The sequence below is a fragment of the Kluyveromyces lactis genome, assembly GCF_000002515.2.
Source record: "Kluyveromyces lactis strain NRRL Y-1140 chromosome D complete sequence".
Lineage (NCBI taxonomy): Eukaryota > Fungi > Ascomycota > Saccharomycetes > Saccharomycetales > Saccharomycetaceae > Kluyveromyces > Kluyveromyces lactis.
In genome coordinates this window covers 942333-959701 of record NC_006040.1, presented here as the reverse complement: position 1 = coordinate 959701, position 17369 = coordinate 942333, and the positions used below count along the sequence as shown (strand labels likewise).

The 17369-nt window shown below is 38.3% G+C and overlaps 9 protein-coding genes and 8 non-coding genes across 17 annotated transcripts; 5 read left to right on the top strand and 12 right to left on the bottom strand.

Annotated features, from left to right (window-relative positions):
• Positions 1-19: 19 nt before the first annotated feature.
• BUD22 (Bud22p) lies at positions 20-1453 on the bottom strand (the record flags this gene model as incomplete). Its single annotated transcript, XM_453561.1, has 1 exon — positions 20-1453. The coding sequence occupies one exon, from the start codon at positions 1451-1453 to the stop codon at positions 20-22; it is 1434 nt and encodes a 477-aa protein (XP_453561.1).
• Positions 1454-1776: 323 nt separating this feature from the next.
• On the bottom strand, positions 1777-1865 carry SNR72. Its single transcript, XR_002633583.1, has one exon. It is a non-coding gene; the product is annotated as a snR72 (small nucleolar RNA).
• Positions 1866-2005: 140 nt separating this feature from the next.
• SNR73 lies at positions 2006-2110 on the bottom strand. The gene has a single exon (XR_002633582.1). It is a non-coding gene; the product is annotated as a snR73 (small nucleolar RNA).
• A 122-nt stretch (positions 2111-2232) lies between these two features.
• SNR74 lies at positions 2233-2315 on the bottom strand. Its single transcript, XR_002633581.1, has one exon. It is a non-coding gene; the product is annotated as a snR74 (small nucleolar RNA).
• A 169-nt stretch (positions 2316-2484) lies between these two features.
• SNR75 lies at positions 2485-2568 on the bottom strand. The gene has a single exon (XR_002633580.1). It is a non-coding gene; the product is annotated as a snR75 (small nucleolar RNA).
• A 127-nt stretch (positions 2569-2695) lies between these two features.
• Positions 2696-2803, bottom strand: SNR76. Its single transcript, XR_002633579.1, has one exon. It is a non-coding gene; the product is annotated as a snR76 (small nucleolar RNA).
• Positions 2804-2996: 193 nt separating this feature from the next.
• Positions 2997-3082, bottom strand: SNR77. Its single transcript, XR_002633578.1, has one exon. It is a non-coding gene; the product is annotated as a snR77 (small nucleolar RNA).
• A 208-nt stretch (positions 3083-3290) lies between these two features.
• On the bottom strand, positions 3291-3374 carry SNR78. Its single transcript, XR_002633577.1, has one exon. It is a non-coding gene; the product is annotated as a snR78 (small nucleolar RNA).
• A 541-nt stretch (positions 3375-3915) lies between these two features.
• Positions 3916-5463, top strand: SEC59 (dolichol kinase; the record flags this gene model as incomplete). Its single annotated transcript, XM_453560.1, has 1 exon — positions 3916-5463. One exon carries the CDS (start codon positions 3916-3918, stop codon positions 5461-5463), a length of 1548 nt encoding a protein of 515 aa, XP_453560.1.
• Positions 5464-5721: 258 nt separating this feature from the next.
• On the top strand, positions 5722-5794 carry KLLA0_D11176r. The gene has a single exon. It is a non-coding gene; the product is annotated as a tRNA-Ala (tRNA).
• Positions 5795-6171: 377 nt separating this feature from the next.
• On the bottom strand, positions 6172-7653 carry LPD1 (dihydrolipoyl dehydrogenase; the record flags this gene model as incomplete). The annotated part of the gene is made up of 1 exon (XM_453559.1): positions 6172-7653. The coding sequence occupies one exon, from the start codon at positions 7651-7653 to the stop codon at positions 6172-6174; it is 1482 nt and encodes a 493-aa protein (XP_453559.1).
• A 951-nt stretch (positions 7654-8604) lies between these two features.
• KLLA0_D11143g (uncharacterized protein) lies at positions 8605-8983 on the top strand (the record flags this gene model as incomplete). Its single annotated transcript, XM_002999326.1, has 2 exons — positions 8605-8650; positions 8739-8983. 2 exons carry the CDS (start codon positions 8605-8607, stop codon positions 8981-8983), a joined length of 291 nt encoding a protein of 96 aa, XP_002999372.1.
• Positions 8984-9122: 139 nt separating this feature from the next.
• Positions 9123-9512, bottom strand: GIM3 (tubulin-binding prefolding complex subunit GIM3; the record flags this gene model as incomplete). Its single annotated transcript, XM_453558.1, has 1 exon — positions 9123-9512. The coding sequence occupies one exon, from the start codon at positions 9510-9512 to the stop codon at positions 9123-9125; it is 390 nt and encodes a 129-aa protein (XP_453558.1).
• Positions 9513-9861: 349 nt separating this feature from the next.
• On the bottom strand, positions 9862-11454 carry ARO9 (aromatic-amino-acid:2-oxoglutarate transaminase; the record flags this gene model as incomplete). The annotated part of the gene is made up of 1 exon (XM_453557.1): positions 9862-11454. One exon carries the CDS (start codon positions 11452-11454, stop codon positions 9862-9864), a length of 1593 nt encoding a protein of 530 aa, XP_453557.1.
• A 353-nt stretch (positions 11455-11807) lies between these two features.
• On the bottom strand, positions 11808-12179 carry KLLA0_D11088g (uncharacterized protein; the record flags this gene model as incomplete). Its single annotated transcript, XM_453556.1, has 1 exon — positions 11808-12179. One exon carries the CDS (start codon positions 12177-12179, stop codon positions 11808-11810), a length of 372 nt encoding a protein of 123 aa, XP_453556.1.
• Positions 12180-13826: 1647 nt separating this feature from the next.
• Positions 13827-14627, top strand: SPL2 (Spl2p; the record flags this gene model as incomplete). Its single annotated transcript, XM_453555.1, has 1 exon — positions 13827-14627. One exon carries the CDS (start codon positions 13827-13829, stop codon positions 14625-14627), a length of 801 nt encoding a protein of 266 aa, XP_453555.1.
• A 1006-nt stretch (positions 14628-15633) lies between these two features.
• KLLA0_D11044g (casein kinase I homolog) lies at positions 15634-17244 on the top strand (the record flags this gene model as incomplete). The annotated part of the gene is made up of 1 exon (XM_453554.1): positions 15634-17244. One exon carries the CDS (start codon positions 15634-15636, stop codon positions 17242-17244), a length of 1611 nt encoding a protein of 536 aa, XP_453554.1.
• Between the last annotated feature and the right edge of the window lie 125 nt (positions 17245-17369).

The window sequence follows — 17369 nt, the reverse complement described above, 5'->3', positions numbered from 1 at the left end:
AACATCTATGCTATCAGGATCAACCAAAGGTAATCTTTTTACCTTGGAACTTAACGTTCTTCTGTTTCTCTTCGGCAATCCTCTTAGCCTCCCAGGATGGATGGATAGGCTTATCAGCTGTAATGACCGGTTGTGGTGGTGGCGGTATGTTAGAAGTTGAACTTTGAGAGTTGTATTGAGAAACGCGCTTCCTCTGTTGTTCCGCTAATTGGGCTGCTTTTGCCTCACGTTTTGCTTGTCTTTGTTCGTATTCCTGTTGTCTTGTTTCACGTTCTTTATGTTCTTTCTCAAGCTGTCTTTGGACATGCTTAGCTTGTGAACCGTACTTCTTCTCCCAGATTTTTTGTCTAGCTCTTTGTCCTCTACGGTTCTTCTTCACAGGCACAGCTGCGATTTGCTTTCTTGCTACCTTATCATCCAAATCTTCCTCCTCATCGCCACTAATGTAACCGTTCATTAACTCAGGTAGATTATATTTAGGCTTCTTGTTAGAGGGCTCTCCGGAGTCTGAATCCGAATTTTCCTCGTCATCCTCATCAGCAGAATATTCCTCTTTGTCTTCTTCATCAGTCACCTGGTTATAGTCTATCGTTGGGTCCAATTGAAATTCTGGTTCACTTTCCTCATCAGATCCCACTAATAAACCATCGTATTGTTTTGAAAGTAACTCTTCTGTTTCTGAATCAAGTTCAGGAGCTTCCCTTTCTGAATTTTCTTCTAATAAATCAGATTCAGATTCAGATTCTGTAGCGCCTTTCTCCGTTTTTGACACTCCATCGATGTTTTTATCAGTTGATGTATCTTCCGATTTTGTTTTGGACTGCTTGGTAGAAGCTGTAGTGGTATCCTTCTGAATCTTATCCTTTTCATTGAGAATTACATGAATACCATTTTCATATGTCTGTATGAGATCTTTTACGTTCTTATTATTCAGAAGTTTTGAGACCAATGAATTAAGCTTGTTCTTCGAAAAGACCCCATTATAGATTCGACTTGGGTTCAGTTCATTTGTCTTATCGTTACTGATTTGGTAAAACTCATGCTCGCGGAACCATTCTGGACATGTTTTGTTCCCACCCATTAAAGACATTGTAAGCTTCACTAGCTTGCTGTATGACATATATTTGATAAACTGTTCAGCACCAATCTTGGCGACCTCTGGTTCTCTTAAAATAAGAGGATTTTTTATCCAGTGAGTCTGCAACCTTTGCAAAACATGATGAATTTTTTGGTCAAGAATCTTCAATCGAAGTGAGCTGATTTCACCATTTATTTTTTGCTTGTCAGCAGCTTCTAACAATTTAGTAACTTTCTTATTAGTCTTTCTGCTCTTCGAGTTGAAGAACTGCAAAGTTTGCTTGAACCTTGGTTGGAACTGTTCAGCTTCATTGTTCATATAATGAATTTGGTATTCCAAATTGTCCAGCTTGAAAATCAGATTATCTTTACCCATATCTATCAAACTCAAAGTGCTTGGTTTCGGTTGACCGTACTTAACTGAGCCGGTGTCTTCGTCGTTGAATCGATGAGATGCTATTTCTTATGCGATGAGCTCTTGGAAAATTTTCTGCAAGAATATTAAAGGAAAGTTTAATAAGAAATATAGAATTATGGAAAGAAAATACATTGATAAATAAAATACGACCACAAACTTCAGCATGAGGTTTGGAGTTGAACAGCACTGCGTATCATATTTAAGTTAAATATTTGTATACAAGTTACTAAAGTGATTGCAATTGCAAATGAGATTTCGTATATGTTTAAAATACCAAAATATGATCAGACTGACATGCAAATCGAAAAATTATTTAAGAAGGTTTAGTCATTGAGCGAATCTCCTTCAAAAACGTACAATCATCACTTCAAATATCTAACATATCAGAACTAGTTTGTCCTCAAACTAAAATTACGATTATGCTTTAGCGTTTCAAGAGTAGAGAAGCGACTACAAGATCAAGAGTTCGAATGGGTAAAAACGGAAAAATAGACTGATTGGAGAATTAGAAATCAGTACCACGCCCTGTCACAGGCAAAATATCATCAACATCCCCAAATAAACATTTCGGGGATAACAGCTGACCGTCGTGAAAAGTGGATAATCATCATAAACATTCTCCAACAGGAACAAACGAAAACAACCGAATTGTGTGTTGTAAGGAGCTGTGGTGAACTCCTCATGGAAAGGCTAAAACTTCTGAACAGAATTAAAGCAGGGAGAAAATATCACATTCAATATCAGACGGTTAAAGTTTGTCGTCACTAAAAGATTAAGACATATGCTTGTCAATTTTTAAAAACTTTTTCATCACGAGTACATGACTGTATGACCTCTTCTCCTTTGGAATGAACTCATTCCTATGCTTTTCAATCGTGAATTGTTCAGAGTCTAGGTCTAAACCTTGTGTGTTCTTCCGGAGGATGAACTGAGTTATAGTGCTTGCATCTTTAAATTTTTTTGAAAATTGAATCGAATACAAGAATCAAGAGTCAGAAATGCATGAATGGTATTAAAATAGTTGTGTCTTCAACTGAATAGTCAGACTCGTCATCTATAAAAGCTCATCATTCGACGCAGAATATTCGAAACATTCTCCAAAAAAAAGGTGCTATTAAAAGTGAAAACGAAAGAAATGATTCTGAGGGACTACAGAGACATTAGTAAACAAATGGACAACTAATAGGTCTAGGAAAGGACCTATTTGATCAGTCACGGCAGGTTTCTGAGGCCTACCATAAAAAGCGGTGTCACTCATATTTTTTAAATATTTCAGTGCCCAGTGCTATGACTCCTCATTTCAAATAGTAATGAAAACACTCTGTATTCTCTTTGAATCATTTTCAAGAACGTCTGTTCTTGGGTATCGGCATATTCATGCCAAGGTTTCTCGTTTAGCTTGTAATAATTCTTTTGATAAAGTGAATAAATAGTTAGTAGAGTCTGGAGTGAAGTTGATCTCCAGGGAAAATGAAAAAAGAATTCACTATATCAATCGATTAATCAGTCTTATTGCCAAAAACTTATCAACACGTAGTCTTTCAGCCAGTAATTCCAGCTTTTGTTTTTGTAAGGATCATCATAGTAAATCGATTGATATGTGTGTATCTATGAAGAGGTAACAGATAAAGGAAAATTCCTTCATCTATCCACCTTTTGATGGCTGTCCATTACAACTGTAATGAAAAGAAAACTATCGCTATATCAACGGGATTGAAACACGTACAAGGTATCCCATTATCCGTTTCCAAATACTGTCGTTTCTTCAGGTACGGACATCACATAATATGTGGGTCTTCAGTTTATTTGCATTCGTTTCTAATCATAAATTTTTATTCAGAAACTCTAGTTTGTATTTTGAAATGAAGTCATCACAAGTGATCACATAACAATGCTTTATCGTACAAAACACAATAAAGAAACAAATAATGGGATAGCAACCATCAATCGCAGATAACACACACAAAATAAACTTTCTTCACTTCCTAACGTGCTAGTAACTCGTTTTTAATAGAGTTACTAACATAGTAGTAAAACGGAGGGGTGGAATACACCCTTCTATCTTGTGCTTGATGATAGAGCATTTAGAATAAACTTATAACGTAAGCTAGTTAGAAACAAATAGTGGTTAGAAGTCGAGCAGATTAATTGTAACAGAAAAATTTTTCTTAAATAAAAATTTTTCAGAATGAAAAGATATTCATTACCCGGATCTCGTGGTGCCCGTCACCAGTTGAGGGCTGGCAGATCGCCGGTTGTACTGCTTTCAGGAAATTTCGTCTTTTTCCATTAGACGAAATCTGATCATAATATATGGTTTATGACCTGTTTAATGCAGTAAACACATTCACCGAAATAAACAGTTAGGTGCCTTCTGGTTATGGTTACGAATGGATTTTAAGTAAGCAATCAAACTTAATATGCCAACTTCCACGTTAGCTAAAGGTGCTACCTCGGATTTAGGCGTTGGAAATGTATATTCTAAAGAGAACTCAAATGTAAACAGCGGATCTAAAGGCAATTTGTCACGTGATAGTATCATTTCCGAGGTGTTGGACAAGGTATTTGAGGCTGATAGAGTGATTCAATTAACCATATTGGGGCTTAGTTCGCATCTAGTGTATGCGAAGTATGGTTCGGAACCATGGTTCTCGCAGCAATTTTCTATGGTCACGTCAGTATTGATGGCATATGTTGTTAATTTATGGATGTCTGCGACCAGGACTAATTTGGGAGTCAACACTCTTCCAACATTCAATACGATATATTTATTTTACATGCAGTTGCTACTTTCTACACTATTTGTGCCACAATATCTACTGCTGAATACCGTTTTGGCCTTTTCCATTAGTGATATATCTGTCTTTTTCAAGATCCCATTGCAGATAATATTTCTTCTGATGGGAGACGACGGATCTGCTAACATTGCCAACGATGTTAAGGCATTGGTTTTGAATTATTTCTTCATATTTGGTCTTTATAAGACTTCCAAATTGAAATCTTTAGACAAGACCGAGTGTCATATGTTCGCTCTTCTTTGCACTGATATTTTGGCCCTCGTTGAGTCTGACTCTATTTATTTCCAAGTTTTCCAAGTATGCTTTACAAGTTTTATCGTCTTGGTAACTGTCACTTCCGCAGTGTCGTACGGCCTGGAAAGTGTGGGTGCTACTCGGTGGATCCGAACCTTACTCTTGTTGCCAATGATTGTTGTGGGATTTTCGTATTATATCCAAACGAATCTCATCATTAACAATGTCCCACCGTTCACATGGCTTATAGATTACATCGGTTCCTCTATGATCAGACTGAAAATAATGGGGATCTGGTTAGGTTCTGCATTATTGTTGTTGCCCAGTGTGTTTGCGTTGAAATCTAATTGGTCTTTGAATACGTCAAGAAAAGTTTGGCATTTTGCAATCTTACCCCTCTTGATTCCGGCAATCATGATGGATTCAAATTTTGTGAAAATTGCGTTGGCTGGAACTGTAAACCTTTTTCTCATTGTCGAGTACATTCGTTTCCTACATATTTACCCAGTGGGACACTATTTGGACAAACATTTGAGATCTTTCGCTGACTTCAGAGATGAAAAGGGGCCAATCATTATTTCCTACCTTTATTTCATTATCGGTATCTCTTTGCCCTTTTTGATCAATGGTTCCATTATCGGTATCATCTCGCTAGGCGTAGGTGATTCATTGGCTTCCATTATTGGTAAAAAATTTGGAAGAAACAGATGGCCAAATACTTGTAAAACTTTCGAGGGCACTTTTGCATTCATTGCAGCTACTGGCATAACTACAGTGATTATGAAAGTTTACTTTAACTTTTTCACCGAGGTGTCGTTCATGAATTTGGTTCTTGTATGTTTCCTAGCTGGCATCTTGGAAGGTAATAGTACTTTGAATGATAACTTACTAATTCCAACTTTCATGTTGATATTGTTGGAATCTATGAAGGAATAGTATTGATAGATAGTCAAACCTGTTATGCAAAACCTATATATTCAAAATTTGAGTATGTAGTAAATTTATAGATTAGGGCCTATTTTTGTTCCAAGGGTACTTCACTGACCATGTTTCCATCTTTCTTGCTTCTGAATAAGATTTGAATGGTCAAAATGCGTTATAAGTTAGTATTGTGAAACGTAATGATATAAATAGAAAATCATGTTTACACGGAGTGGTGATGGTTCACTCAAAACTCTTGTTAATAAGAAATTAGGGCGTGTGGCGTAGTTGGTAGCGCGCTCCCTTAGCATGGGAGAGGTCTTCGGTTCGACTCCGGACTCGTCCAATCTTTTTATTTCCCCTGTTCATTCTGGACCAATGATCTCTTTTTTTGATATAACGATGTGGTGCCTATTACACACAAGCTGAGAATGTTCTGAGAATTCGTTTACAAACATTTCATATCATTTACGTTAAATATATTATACGTGTTTACTATTTATTTTTGATAATCTTTACTTTTCAATGTATAGTTTGAAATCAAAGAATGATTCGAGGAATATATAAGAAGAAAGATGCTTCAGATGGCGAGATAAATAAAAAAAAAAATAGACGACAACTGGATACGACGTACCATTGTTAAGTAGCTTATTATAGTTATTGATATCAAGCAGCTTCAATTATCCGCAATTTTTTTTTTCCACTTCGCTTTATCAAGAAAAATTAGAAGTTGATTGGCTTGGCGTAAGCAGCTAAGTTAGCTTCCTTGAAAGCTTCGGATAGAGTTGGATGAGCGTGACAAACTCTAGCGATGTCTTCAGCAGAAGCACCGTATTCCAATGCTAAACCGGCTTCAGCGATCATTTCACCAGCGTTAGGACCAATGATGTGAGCACCTAGTAAACGTTCAGATTCTGCGTCGATCAAAATCTTAACGAAACCTTCGGTGTCCATGTTGGTTTTAGCTCTAGAGTTAGCGATGAATGGGAACTTTCCAATCTTGTATTGAATACCAGCTTCCTTTAATTGTTCTTCGGTCTTACCGACCCAAGCGACTTCTGGGTGGGAGTACATGACAGCCGGGATGTTACCGTAGTTGACATGACCGTGGCCGACCTTGAAGTATTCGGCAGCAGCGATACCTTCTTCTTCAGCCTTGTGAGCCAACATTGGACCGAAGGTAACATCACCGATAACCTTGACGTGTGGGAATTTGGTGGATAATTGTTCATCAATGACCAATCTACCACGCTTGTCGACTTCCAAACCGATCTTTTCAGCGTTCAAACCAGCGACGTATGGTCTTCTGCCGACAGCGACCAACAAGACATCAGCTTGGAGAGATTCCTTCTTACCATTCTTGGCACCTTCGACTTCGATGTCAACGACGTCACCGTTTCTGGAGGCAGACAAGACCTTGGTGCTCAACTTAAAGTCGAGACCTTGTTTCTTCAAAATCTTTTGAGTAGTTTGAGCGACTTCACCATCCATGGTAGCACCAATTTGAGGTTGGAATTCGATCACAGTGACCTTAGAACCCAATCTGGAGTAAACTGAACCCATTTCTAAACCGATGATACCACCACCGATGATAGCCAATTTCTTTGGGATTTCTTTCAAGGAAAGAGCACCAGTAGAAGAAACGATTCTTTCCTCATCAATGGTGATACCTGGGAATGGAGTCACTTCAGAACCAGTGGCAACAATAATCCTGTCACTTTCCAAGAGGTGATCTTCAGTAACGGAACCTTCCAGACCTTCCACAGGAAGAACCTTAACGGATTTGTCAGTTTCAAAGGCACCTAAACCTTTGTAGTAAGTGACACCATTCTTCTTGAACAACATTTCAATACCACCAGTCAATTGCTTGACGACAGTGTCCTTAGCCTTTTGAAATTGAGCAACGTTAATGTTGATTTCACCGTTGATATCAATACCTCTTTGCTTAGCATCCGTCTTCATTTGATGGTATAGGTGAGAATTGTTCAACAAAGCCTTGGATGGGATACAACCAACGTTTAAACAAGTACCACCTAGTCTACCTCTTTTCTCAACACAAGCAACATCGTAACCGAGTTGAGCAGCCTTGATAGCAGCAACGTAACCACCTGGACCACCACCAATAACGACCAAGTCGTGCTTCTTAGTAACGGTTTTCAAAAGAGCAGAAGAGCTAAAGGAACGGGTAGAATTGAATCTCAACATCTTTGATTAGGGCGGATATAAATAAACAAGATAAATAAGATAATCCTCTAACCTCTTACTTATACGTTATCTGAACCCTTTCTCTGTGGTTTCACTTGATATATTTCTTGAAATATAAAATATCCTAGTGAATTCCTTTTATATTAATGTCAATTGGAATGGAAAAAAAAGATTACGATCCCAAATAAATACAACTATTAGACGGTTTGATCAATTAAATAGCAAGAAAATTGATCTACAGGACTCAAATACCAGCATGATGCGGTAGGGTTTGGTGATTCACTACGGTACGGACCATATATAAACTACAATTATATAATTGAACGGATTGTAATTCGAAAAAATACTGTAGTATTCCAGAGAAGACCACTTATTTAACTGATCTATATTTCATCGTTCCTTTGCGCAACTTTTAAGTTGAAGAACCAGTTTTTTTTTTATCAATCTATTGAGCTTTCCAAACTGCCAGAGTCATTACTATTAATTATCGAAATGGGATAACACAGTGAACAGAAGTATCTTTGTGAAAAGCTGTTTCGCTGGTGTGATCTATAAAGGCGACGGCTCATCACAAAAAAGTTGCAACTGTCTTGACGTGGGGAACAGGGAAACCTTCGGAATCGACAAAAATTGAAACTATTGAATGAAATCAGTTGAAAAATAACGAAACGAACCTAAAAAAACGGAAGCCGTACGGGGGCCGACACGAAAGGCGCAGGGCGGGCTATCAAGAACGTGATTAACACGTGATTCAAACCGGGTAACGTTTATTAATTTATGATCACGTTGTTTTTTTTTGATTACCAGTTTTTCCTTCTGCCAAATACTCACTATGAGATATGATATCCATATAAAAGAATAATGAATCATGATATATGAAGGATAAGGGAGATTGTTAGCAAGAACAAAGAATAGAGTAGCAACAGTAATAACAAAGCATTAGCCGCAGATATGAGATTTGCACCTATTTTTATTGGAACGGCGTTGGCCAGTTCGTGTATGTTTAAGGACGGATTTTCTTAACCCTTTTTTTTCCCTTTAATTCTCAACTTTACTAACATCATCATCGTCATCGTCAAATACAGTATCTTCACTTATGGTTATATATCCTGACAGCTTCCAATACTACAATGATTTAGTGAATGTGGCACATGAACTTGATGGGACTATAACGCATGAATATACATTATTCAATGGGTTTAGTTTGGATTTGCCAGAAGAGTTTGTCGCTAAATTCAAGGAAATGAACCAACATTTTAATTGGGGGCTTGAAATAGAAGAAGACCAGGAGGTTCATGCGTTAGGTGGGCTGAAAGAACATGCTGTTTGATTGCATTATGGACTGAATCAACGTTGTGTCGGTCTTTACTATTATTTTCTATGTAGATTTTATACGCAAACATATATTACTCGGTTTAAGGATATTTTTTCAATTCTATCAAGCACTTCAGCAATGTATATTTATGGGCTCAACGTTCCAAATTGATGTTGTCACCGAATTTGGCATACAATATACTCTTTAGCTCTTTTATTCTTGAGTCCAATTCCGCCTCATCGCTCTCTAGCTTTTCTATATTGCTGTCGATGTTTTCAGCATCGGATTCTAACTTTTCAACTACTTCTTTCTGTTTTAGAAATACGAAGACGTCTCCGATCTTATATTGTACCTTCTCATCCTCGTCTATCAATTCAATTTCCAACGATACGTCGTCGAGGTACTCTTTCTCTGTTCTTTGTTGCGTCAAATCTTGTTCGATAGCATCTTTTCTCATGATCAACTTGGAGAACTCATTGATACGTTGTTGATCTTCGTATGCAACGGTGACCGTGTTCTTTTGACCCTCCGGTAGTAATTCCATTTCTAGTTAGTGTGTTGCGTGTAAGATGTGGTAGATGTCTCTGTGTCTACTCATGTCATGTACTGTTTTCATCTGTACTTTTAGCCATTCTTGTTATTTTTTATTCAACTTTTACATACTCTAAAGATTTATCTTGCAAATTACACTACTGACATGCAAAATTATGTCATGCAATTTTACAATTTCATGCTCAAAAGAAAGCAGTTGGGACATATTTCACGGCCCTATCAGGTTTATTGTTTCACGTTGTAATTATGCATTCATATATAAGTATCTAACTTTTGTTTTTATGGTGCAACGTGAGGTTGAAAATTAGCAATTACCAGAAAGAGCTGTAAAACAGACCCCTTCAGTTGTGATACTCTTTGAAGAATCTCTCAACACCTTTACCTAGCCTTTCAGCAGCTGTTTGTAAATGCTCTTCATCTGGAGCCATAGCAAATGTAATTCTTAAAAAGTTGGACCTGTCATATGAAAATTTCTTGTCAACTGCCATTCTGTAACCCAAGATTACAATGCAACCTTCTTCCAACAACTTGTAGTTTAAGAAATTCATGGCCTTTAATTTATCCGAGATTTCTCCGAACTTATCAAAATTGATCTTGATACTAATGAACATACCGGCAGAGGGTTCAATCAATTCAAATAATTCTTCTTTATAAGCTGGTGTAGCTTCCAATGCTTGGAAAAGCACATTTCTTCTATGTGTATACTCACCAGCAACTTTCATGACCCATGATAGCCAAGCTCTGACCTTGTCTCCATTGAAATTTTCTGCCCATTTGTCTATTATATTAATGGTCATAGCTTGGGCAAGACCACATGGCGATCTAACAGAAATGTCTGCATATTTCAATAACTTGTCTAGGATAAATTTATTGGCGACAATGAAGGAAAGACGCATCCCAGGGGCGAAGACTTTGGAGAAAGTTTCTAATCTAATGACTCTCCCTGATGTGTCTATGGTCAAATATGAGGGGGCTAATATTTCTTTACAATATTTATCGAAAGTGATAGTGCCATCGTTATATTGATTCTTTAATGGATCAGACTTGTCAAAGGGTAAAAACTTTAGGTAACCATACGGATCATCTTCCACAATTATAATGTCATGTTTTTCGCATAGATCGTATATTTTCTGTCTCTTCTCTTTGCATTGTGTCATACCGGTTGGATTTTGCCCTGTGACGATTGTGTATAACAGTCTAGGCTTAGATAAGTGAGAATATTCACCTGTTGACCAATTCTCAAGCAATTGGTCCATATACTCGACGTTAATACCCTGCTGAGAAGCATCATCCGTGATATCAACTTTCAATGGAATCGGAATCCCACCATTTGCAGTGACGTTGGAGATAGTCGGAGTGAAAGTAAATTCTTCCATTAACACGGTAACGTCTTCATCTGTTAAAGTGGTGAAAACTTTAGATAAAGAATCAGAAGATCCATTTGCTAACATAACATCCCAATTGTCGTAAGCTGGCTTGTTTAAGTAACTAACCAACTTCTTTGAGAAATCAATCAATTGCGGGAACCCTTTCGTGTCAGAATATTGTAGTGCCTGGGCAATTGGAATGTTATCACCATGAGATGGATCGTACCTCCAAATATCAACCATACTACCATCATCGACCCTAGATTTCACGTATTCAGCTTCATTGACACCGATTTCACCAGCAGCACCGACATGGATCTTTTCACTTTTGAATGGGTACTCCAAATGCTGGAACGGACGTTCAACCACATTGACATGCACAGATTCCACAGGGAACAAACCCTCGTTTGGCATACCAGCTGCCAAAACATATGGGTTTGGATGCGGTTTCACATCCTTGGGCAAATAATCATCCCAGAATTGCAGAATAACTCTTCTGTCAACGTGACGATTCAAGAACTTCGAATAATGCTCTTCTAACGTCTTATCATCAATGGTTACCGTCATAACTCGTACTATATATTGCAGCTATATGGTGCTTGTACCACCAGCGTTAATCCCTTCAAACAAATAACCACCTCATCAAACAAAACCTAGATTTGACACATTGTTATATACTTTATATTTATACATGTCAAAAAAAGCTTAAAGTTAAAAGGCCGACCTTTTTTTTGTTTTTTCGTTTCCTATCTGGCTGGCAGCATTTTGAAACGAAAGGCGATAACAGTATTTAAACCTAACATGCGAAGTTTCCACCGCGCTAAAAAGTGCGGATATAAGGTAGTTTGTGCTTCTAAGGGTATCTATCAGAATTAGCACACAGAATTCCGTTCAAAACAAAAGATGTGACCGTTTCTCCGTCATATTAGAGACCCGCTCATGCTTGTATCATCTAGCGTTGCCATTCCAAGATTCTCAAAGAGCGTCACGTGACCTGCACTGACAGTTTCTTTAACGGGACCCAAAAACATCGTTGGATACACGAACTTGATGAACACTAGAAGGGAAATGATGTATATAACCAACAATGCCATTGTTATGTGCCACGTGATTGGAGTCCAAGGGCGTTTTCGTGGTTGTTTCTTCTTTTTATCTTGGGAAAAGATGAGTTTTGTATTGTCACTGGTTTCGTCTGCTTCATCCAGTTCGACCTCATACTGAAGCTCTTGCTTCTCTAGATCCGTTATGCTAGCCGTCAATTCCGGCATATCTGTTTTCTCTGTTGCATCCATATCTATTTAGCTTATGGCGTATCTTGTGTTTTTTTTAATCTCTTGGGCACTGTCCGACTGTACTAATAGCATATTACAAAAGGTAGCATCAGAGAAGGAAGGAGATACTACAGAGGGTCCGTCCTTCTTTATATACCAAAGGAGGACCCTCGTGCCCAGCCTACTTTGTAAATCAGAATAATACCTGTTATATTATTACCTGTACGTTCATGCAGTTATTCAGGTGGAAAAGTACTGAGTACCGTGTGTATATCTGTTTTCATATTCAAGTTCCCCTAACAATCACGCGTAGTGTCCTTTTCTAACGTTTCAGTTCGGCGACTGTTATAGGAAAAGCTCATAACTTAGAGAAACATGGATGGAAACGGAAAGTTGCTCATATTTTCATCACCGCGGACTCCCTTTCTCTCTCAATCTGGAAGATGATCCTTTCTTGCAATTAATCAAAAATAAATGGTCGGACCCACGTTGTTTCTTGGCAAGACGTCTTTAAGAGTCTGCCAAAGCATTGCAGATTCGAGATTGTCTTAAAAAGAAAAGAAAAAACCACTCATCGCAAGAGCATAATAAACTCTTCTTCTTCTTTCTGACGCAGTATCCATACCAACAACGTGGTTTGATCTGAGCCTGCATCCCAATTCAAAACTTTATTTTCCTATCCATATATACATATATACATATATACATACCAGAGCCTAATTACAGGAACCATCGCTTCTCGATTGGGTAGAGGCACCATTTTATATCTCGTGGTCTTTCCCTTCCTTGCCTAAGTAGTACCTACCCTTGTCTTGATAGAAGTGGGTGCTAAGCTTCTAAAAATGAAAATACGGTATATATCGGGAATTGTGCTCCGGTGTTAAGACCTGATTTCAACCAGGAGGATTGCTTCCTTTCTTGCATGTTTATCAGCTTTTCTATTTGTTCCAGTAAAATGCCCTTTTAATAGGTATCTTTGTGTATATCACGGAAAAATTTCGTTAAGCCTCTTTACCATTACCCGGATTTGCGACAGATGTGCCTTTTGTTTTTTTTTCCTTCTGGAATAAATGTCAAATTTAAGATTACCCCGAGCATGGCTACTGACCATGCCCTCGTGGCCAAATCCAATTTAAAAAAATAATAAAAAATTGAGAGAACCCGTGCGTGCTGCCTCAACATGCGGCTGTGAGGAATGCCAGAAATCGTTGCAGCGCAGGATTGATATTAATTACACCAAATTAATAAAATTCCTATATGACCATTGACATTTGCCGAAGCACGTGCAATCAGAATTAATGGGCTGAAAGGGTTCAGCCTAAAGATGATTCAATTTTGGTTATCCGTTCATTTTTGTAATGGAAATTTCCACAGTGCCGTGGAGACAGCATGCCTATCTTTTTGCGAAAGGAAATCTCACCTTGTTCCTCAAGCAGATTTCCTTATCAGAGATAGAGGAGGTGATTTCCGCTGGCATGTGGTGTCATTAATGTATTATATTTCATAAATTCTAATTTTACTTCACTTGGATAATAACGTGCCTATATATATGTATATATAAGTTAAGTATGTATTTGGTAAGATCAAATAGCAAATCACCTTTTATATTCTCTTAGCTAACAGGAGGAGAGTGCGAATACACAGAGAGAAAAGCTTAACATCTGTCAAATGGCATCTCACGAAGATCTAATGTTCCAGTTTGATTCCGGATCCGCAGCTGAAGAGGACCCTTTACAAAGAATGCCTGATTTAGAAAGCCAACAGGGTGATAATTATACCACCCCAAGAGGTTTCGATGATGACGAATTGTTATCCATCAACACCAACGGCGATGACGAGACACTGTTCTCCAGATCCACTGCTACTACGTTGTTGGATCAGACTCCCGACGTGTCAGCAGCAGTGAGAAATAATTCAACACAATGGTCACGTGATTACACTTCTGCCTCCAACACTGGCAGCTCGACCGTGGCATCCTCAAGACGTCCAACCATCGATCGTTCCATCGTCACCGGACACATCACTACCACTCTGGATGACAATGAGCGTCGCGCTGCATCGATTAGTTCCGCTTCTGACCATCACCATAAGGCATCGTCGCACAGATTTTCCCTGCCTAATCTATTCCATTCCATTCGTCGTATAAACCCAAGTACCAATCATCCTTCCGTATCGGTGGTATCTGAAGGGCAGGATCCTAGAAGACACTCACTAAACCAAGCTATGGTTTTCTCTAACTATAACAACTATTTGAACGACTGTATTTTCGACGACAGCGTGAAAACCGTGGATCAAGAGAGAAAACTACGGCTTGAACAGTTGGCTGATAAATTCTGGCTACGCGATGGGAGTATCGACGAGGATATGTTCGACGAAAGCAGTGACGAAGAGCACGAAGAACAGGAAGAAATTTCGCACCACAACCACCGTCGTAGTTCGCTAACCCGCAAGAGTAAGAGCGTCCTATGATACAAATACACTCTCACACGTCACGTGGATGACAACATTACCCGGAACTCACACGAAAACCGTGAAATAAACAAGAAACAAACCCTGAAATAATAAACCAGTCATCATCATGGTCTATCTATATGTATATAATCAATTAGAGAGACATTAATTTAATTCAAACATAACCCAAAAATTTGCTAACTAATTACCAGCCCATTCAGGGATATCCCGTCTCATCTCTTACTAAACTTATGAGACCGTCCCTCCTCTTGTTACCCTAGCCACCATTTTAGTACTACAGTTTACAGTAAGAATTGGATCTTTTGTTTACGATTCACAGTACATAGTCCAATAAACAAAACAAAATGTGAAAAACAACCGAAAAAAACGAAAAAACTGCTATGCGCGGATAGAAAATAGAAATCACTTGCAAATCCCCTTCCATTTCCCCTCGTACCGAGAGGTCAATTGAGGAACAATTGCCTTAACCCAGGCTTTTTGTTTTCCTAGTCGCTGTTTCCAAAAAATCTTAACTCTCTAGCGTCATAATTATTTTTTCTTTACTCGGTGGAGAATTCTTTAACCGGTTTCTGTGCTATTATTACCCACATTAACCATCATCATCTTACTATAATAGTCGTATTTTCACCAGTTTCACTGGTTTTTTACTTCTTTTTTTTTTTTTTTTTTGGTTTTTTTGGCTAACCACATTTTTAGTCAAAAAGTTTTGATTTGAACTTAACAAACACACAAACTTGTTGAGATCACAAAACCGTGTTTTGTTCTGTTGTTAAAGAGACAGTGACTGACTGAGTCAAAGAGTTAGCTGTGTCTTCTGCGAAATAACAGGGGAATCGAAAAAAAGCGCTATTGTACGTTTTTCTAGTTTTCGGTAGTGGTTTATTTATTTTTCGTTTTCACAAGAAAGATTGGACCAATTAATTAGTCTTTTCTGTTAATCCACTCTAATAAGCTCTCTCACCTGGTAGTTTTTTTGTGTTGAAATCTTTTCCTCGAAAATTGCATGAGTATTACAGCGGGACCTAAGGTGACGACGACAGCAGCATTAGTTAATACGGACAGAAAGATGAATAACCATCATTCGACTCAGGTGCTGCATGGATCAGGGCAGCACGGAATGCAACCATCCGGAAACAATGTTTTGAACGGTCTTGCTAATGGTGCTACTGGATTGCAATCCAGTGCTTCTAGCACGAGCACAAGAGACGATTCGACAATTGTCGGGTTGCATTATAAGATTGGCAAGAAAATCGGTGAAGGTTCGTTTGGTGTTTTGTTTGAAGGTGTAAATATGATTAACAACGTCCCAGTAGCAATTAAGTTCGAACCAAGAAAGACTGATGCACCTCAGTTGAAGGACGAGTACAGGACGTATAAGATTTTAAGCGGATCCGAAGGTATCCCTCAGGCGTATTATTTTGGTCAAGAAGGGTTGCACAACATTTTAGTCATTGATCTTTTGGGTCCATCTTTAGAAGATCTTTTCGATTGGTGCGGCCGTAGATTCTCTATCAAGACCGTGGTTCATGTTGCTATACAAATGATTACGTTGATTGAAGAGTTACATGATCATGATTTGATATACCGTGATATAAAACCGGATAACTTTTTAATTGGTAGACCAAATCAACCGGATGCTAATATGGTCCATTTGATCGATTTCGGTATGGCGAAATTGTATCGTGATCCAAAGACAAAACAGCATATCCCATACCGTGAAAAGAAATCGCTCAGTGGTACCGCTCGTTACATGTCTATCAACACACATCTGGGTCGTGAACAAAGTAGAAGAGACGATATGGAAGCATTGGGACACGTATTTTTCTATTTCCTAAGAGGTCAATTACCATGGCAAGGGTTAAAAGCAGCTAATAATAAGTTGAAATATGAAAAGATTGGTGAAAAAAAGAGATCAACAAACGTGTACGATTTATCACAAGGGTTACCAGTTCAATTTGGTCGTTATTTGGAAATTGTAAGAAACTTGGGTTTCGAAGAGACTCCGGATTATGAAGGTTACCGTAAACTATTATTGTCAGTATTGGATGAATTAGGACAGAAATTGGACGGAGAATACGATTGGATGAAATTAAACGGTGGTCGTGGTTGGGATCTGGCCATTAACAAGAAACCTAACTTGCACGGATATGGTCACCCAACTCCTCCGAATGAAAAGAGTAAGAGACATAGAAATAAGTTTAACCAAGTTCCATTAGCGGTAAACAATTTGAACGGATCAAACGTTCCCTTACAATCACATTCCCCATTACCTGGTGGAACCGATTTAACTCAAGGTGTTAGCAATGCCCCTCAACAACCACAACAGATCATGTCTCAACAACAATATCAACAACACACACAACAAAGGCTGGACCCTATGTCATACGAAGCTTACAAGCAGCAAGTCCAACAACGTTACGCTCAACAACCACAACCAACGCAACAGAAAGCTCAAAAGTCACCAAACAATGATACTTCACAACAACAATTCTCACAAAATCGTCAACAACAACCACAGTATCAATTTCAACAGAATCAACCACAAAACGGTAAAGTCCAAGTGGCAGATTCCAATTCAGAAAAGGGATTTTTCAGCAAGCTTGGCTGTTGTTAGCATTTCTTTTGTTACCTACCACTCTTTGCCATAGTTGACAAGAATCAATCAGAAAAACAACAACAACAACAACAACAGTCTAAGAGACCACGTCGAATAAATGCCATTATTATCCTTTCATCCCA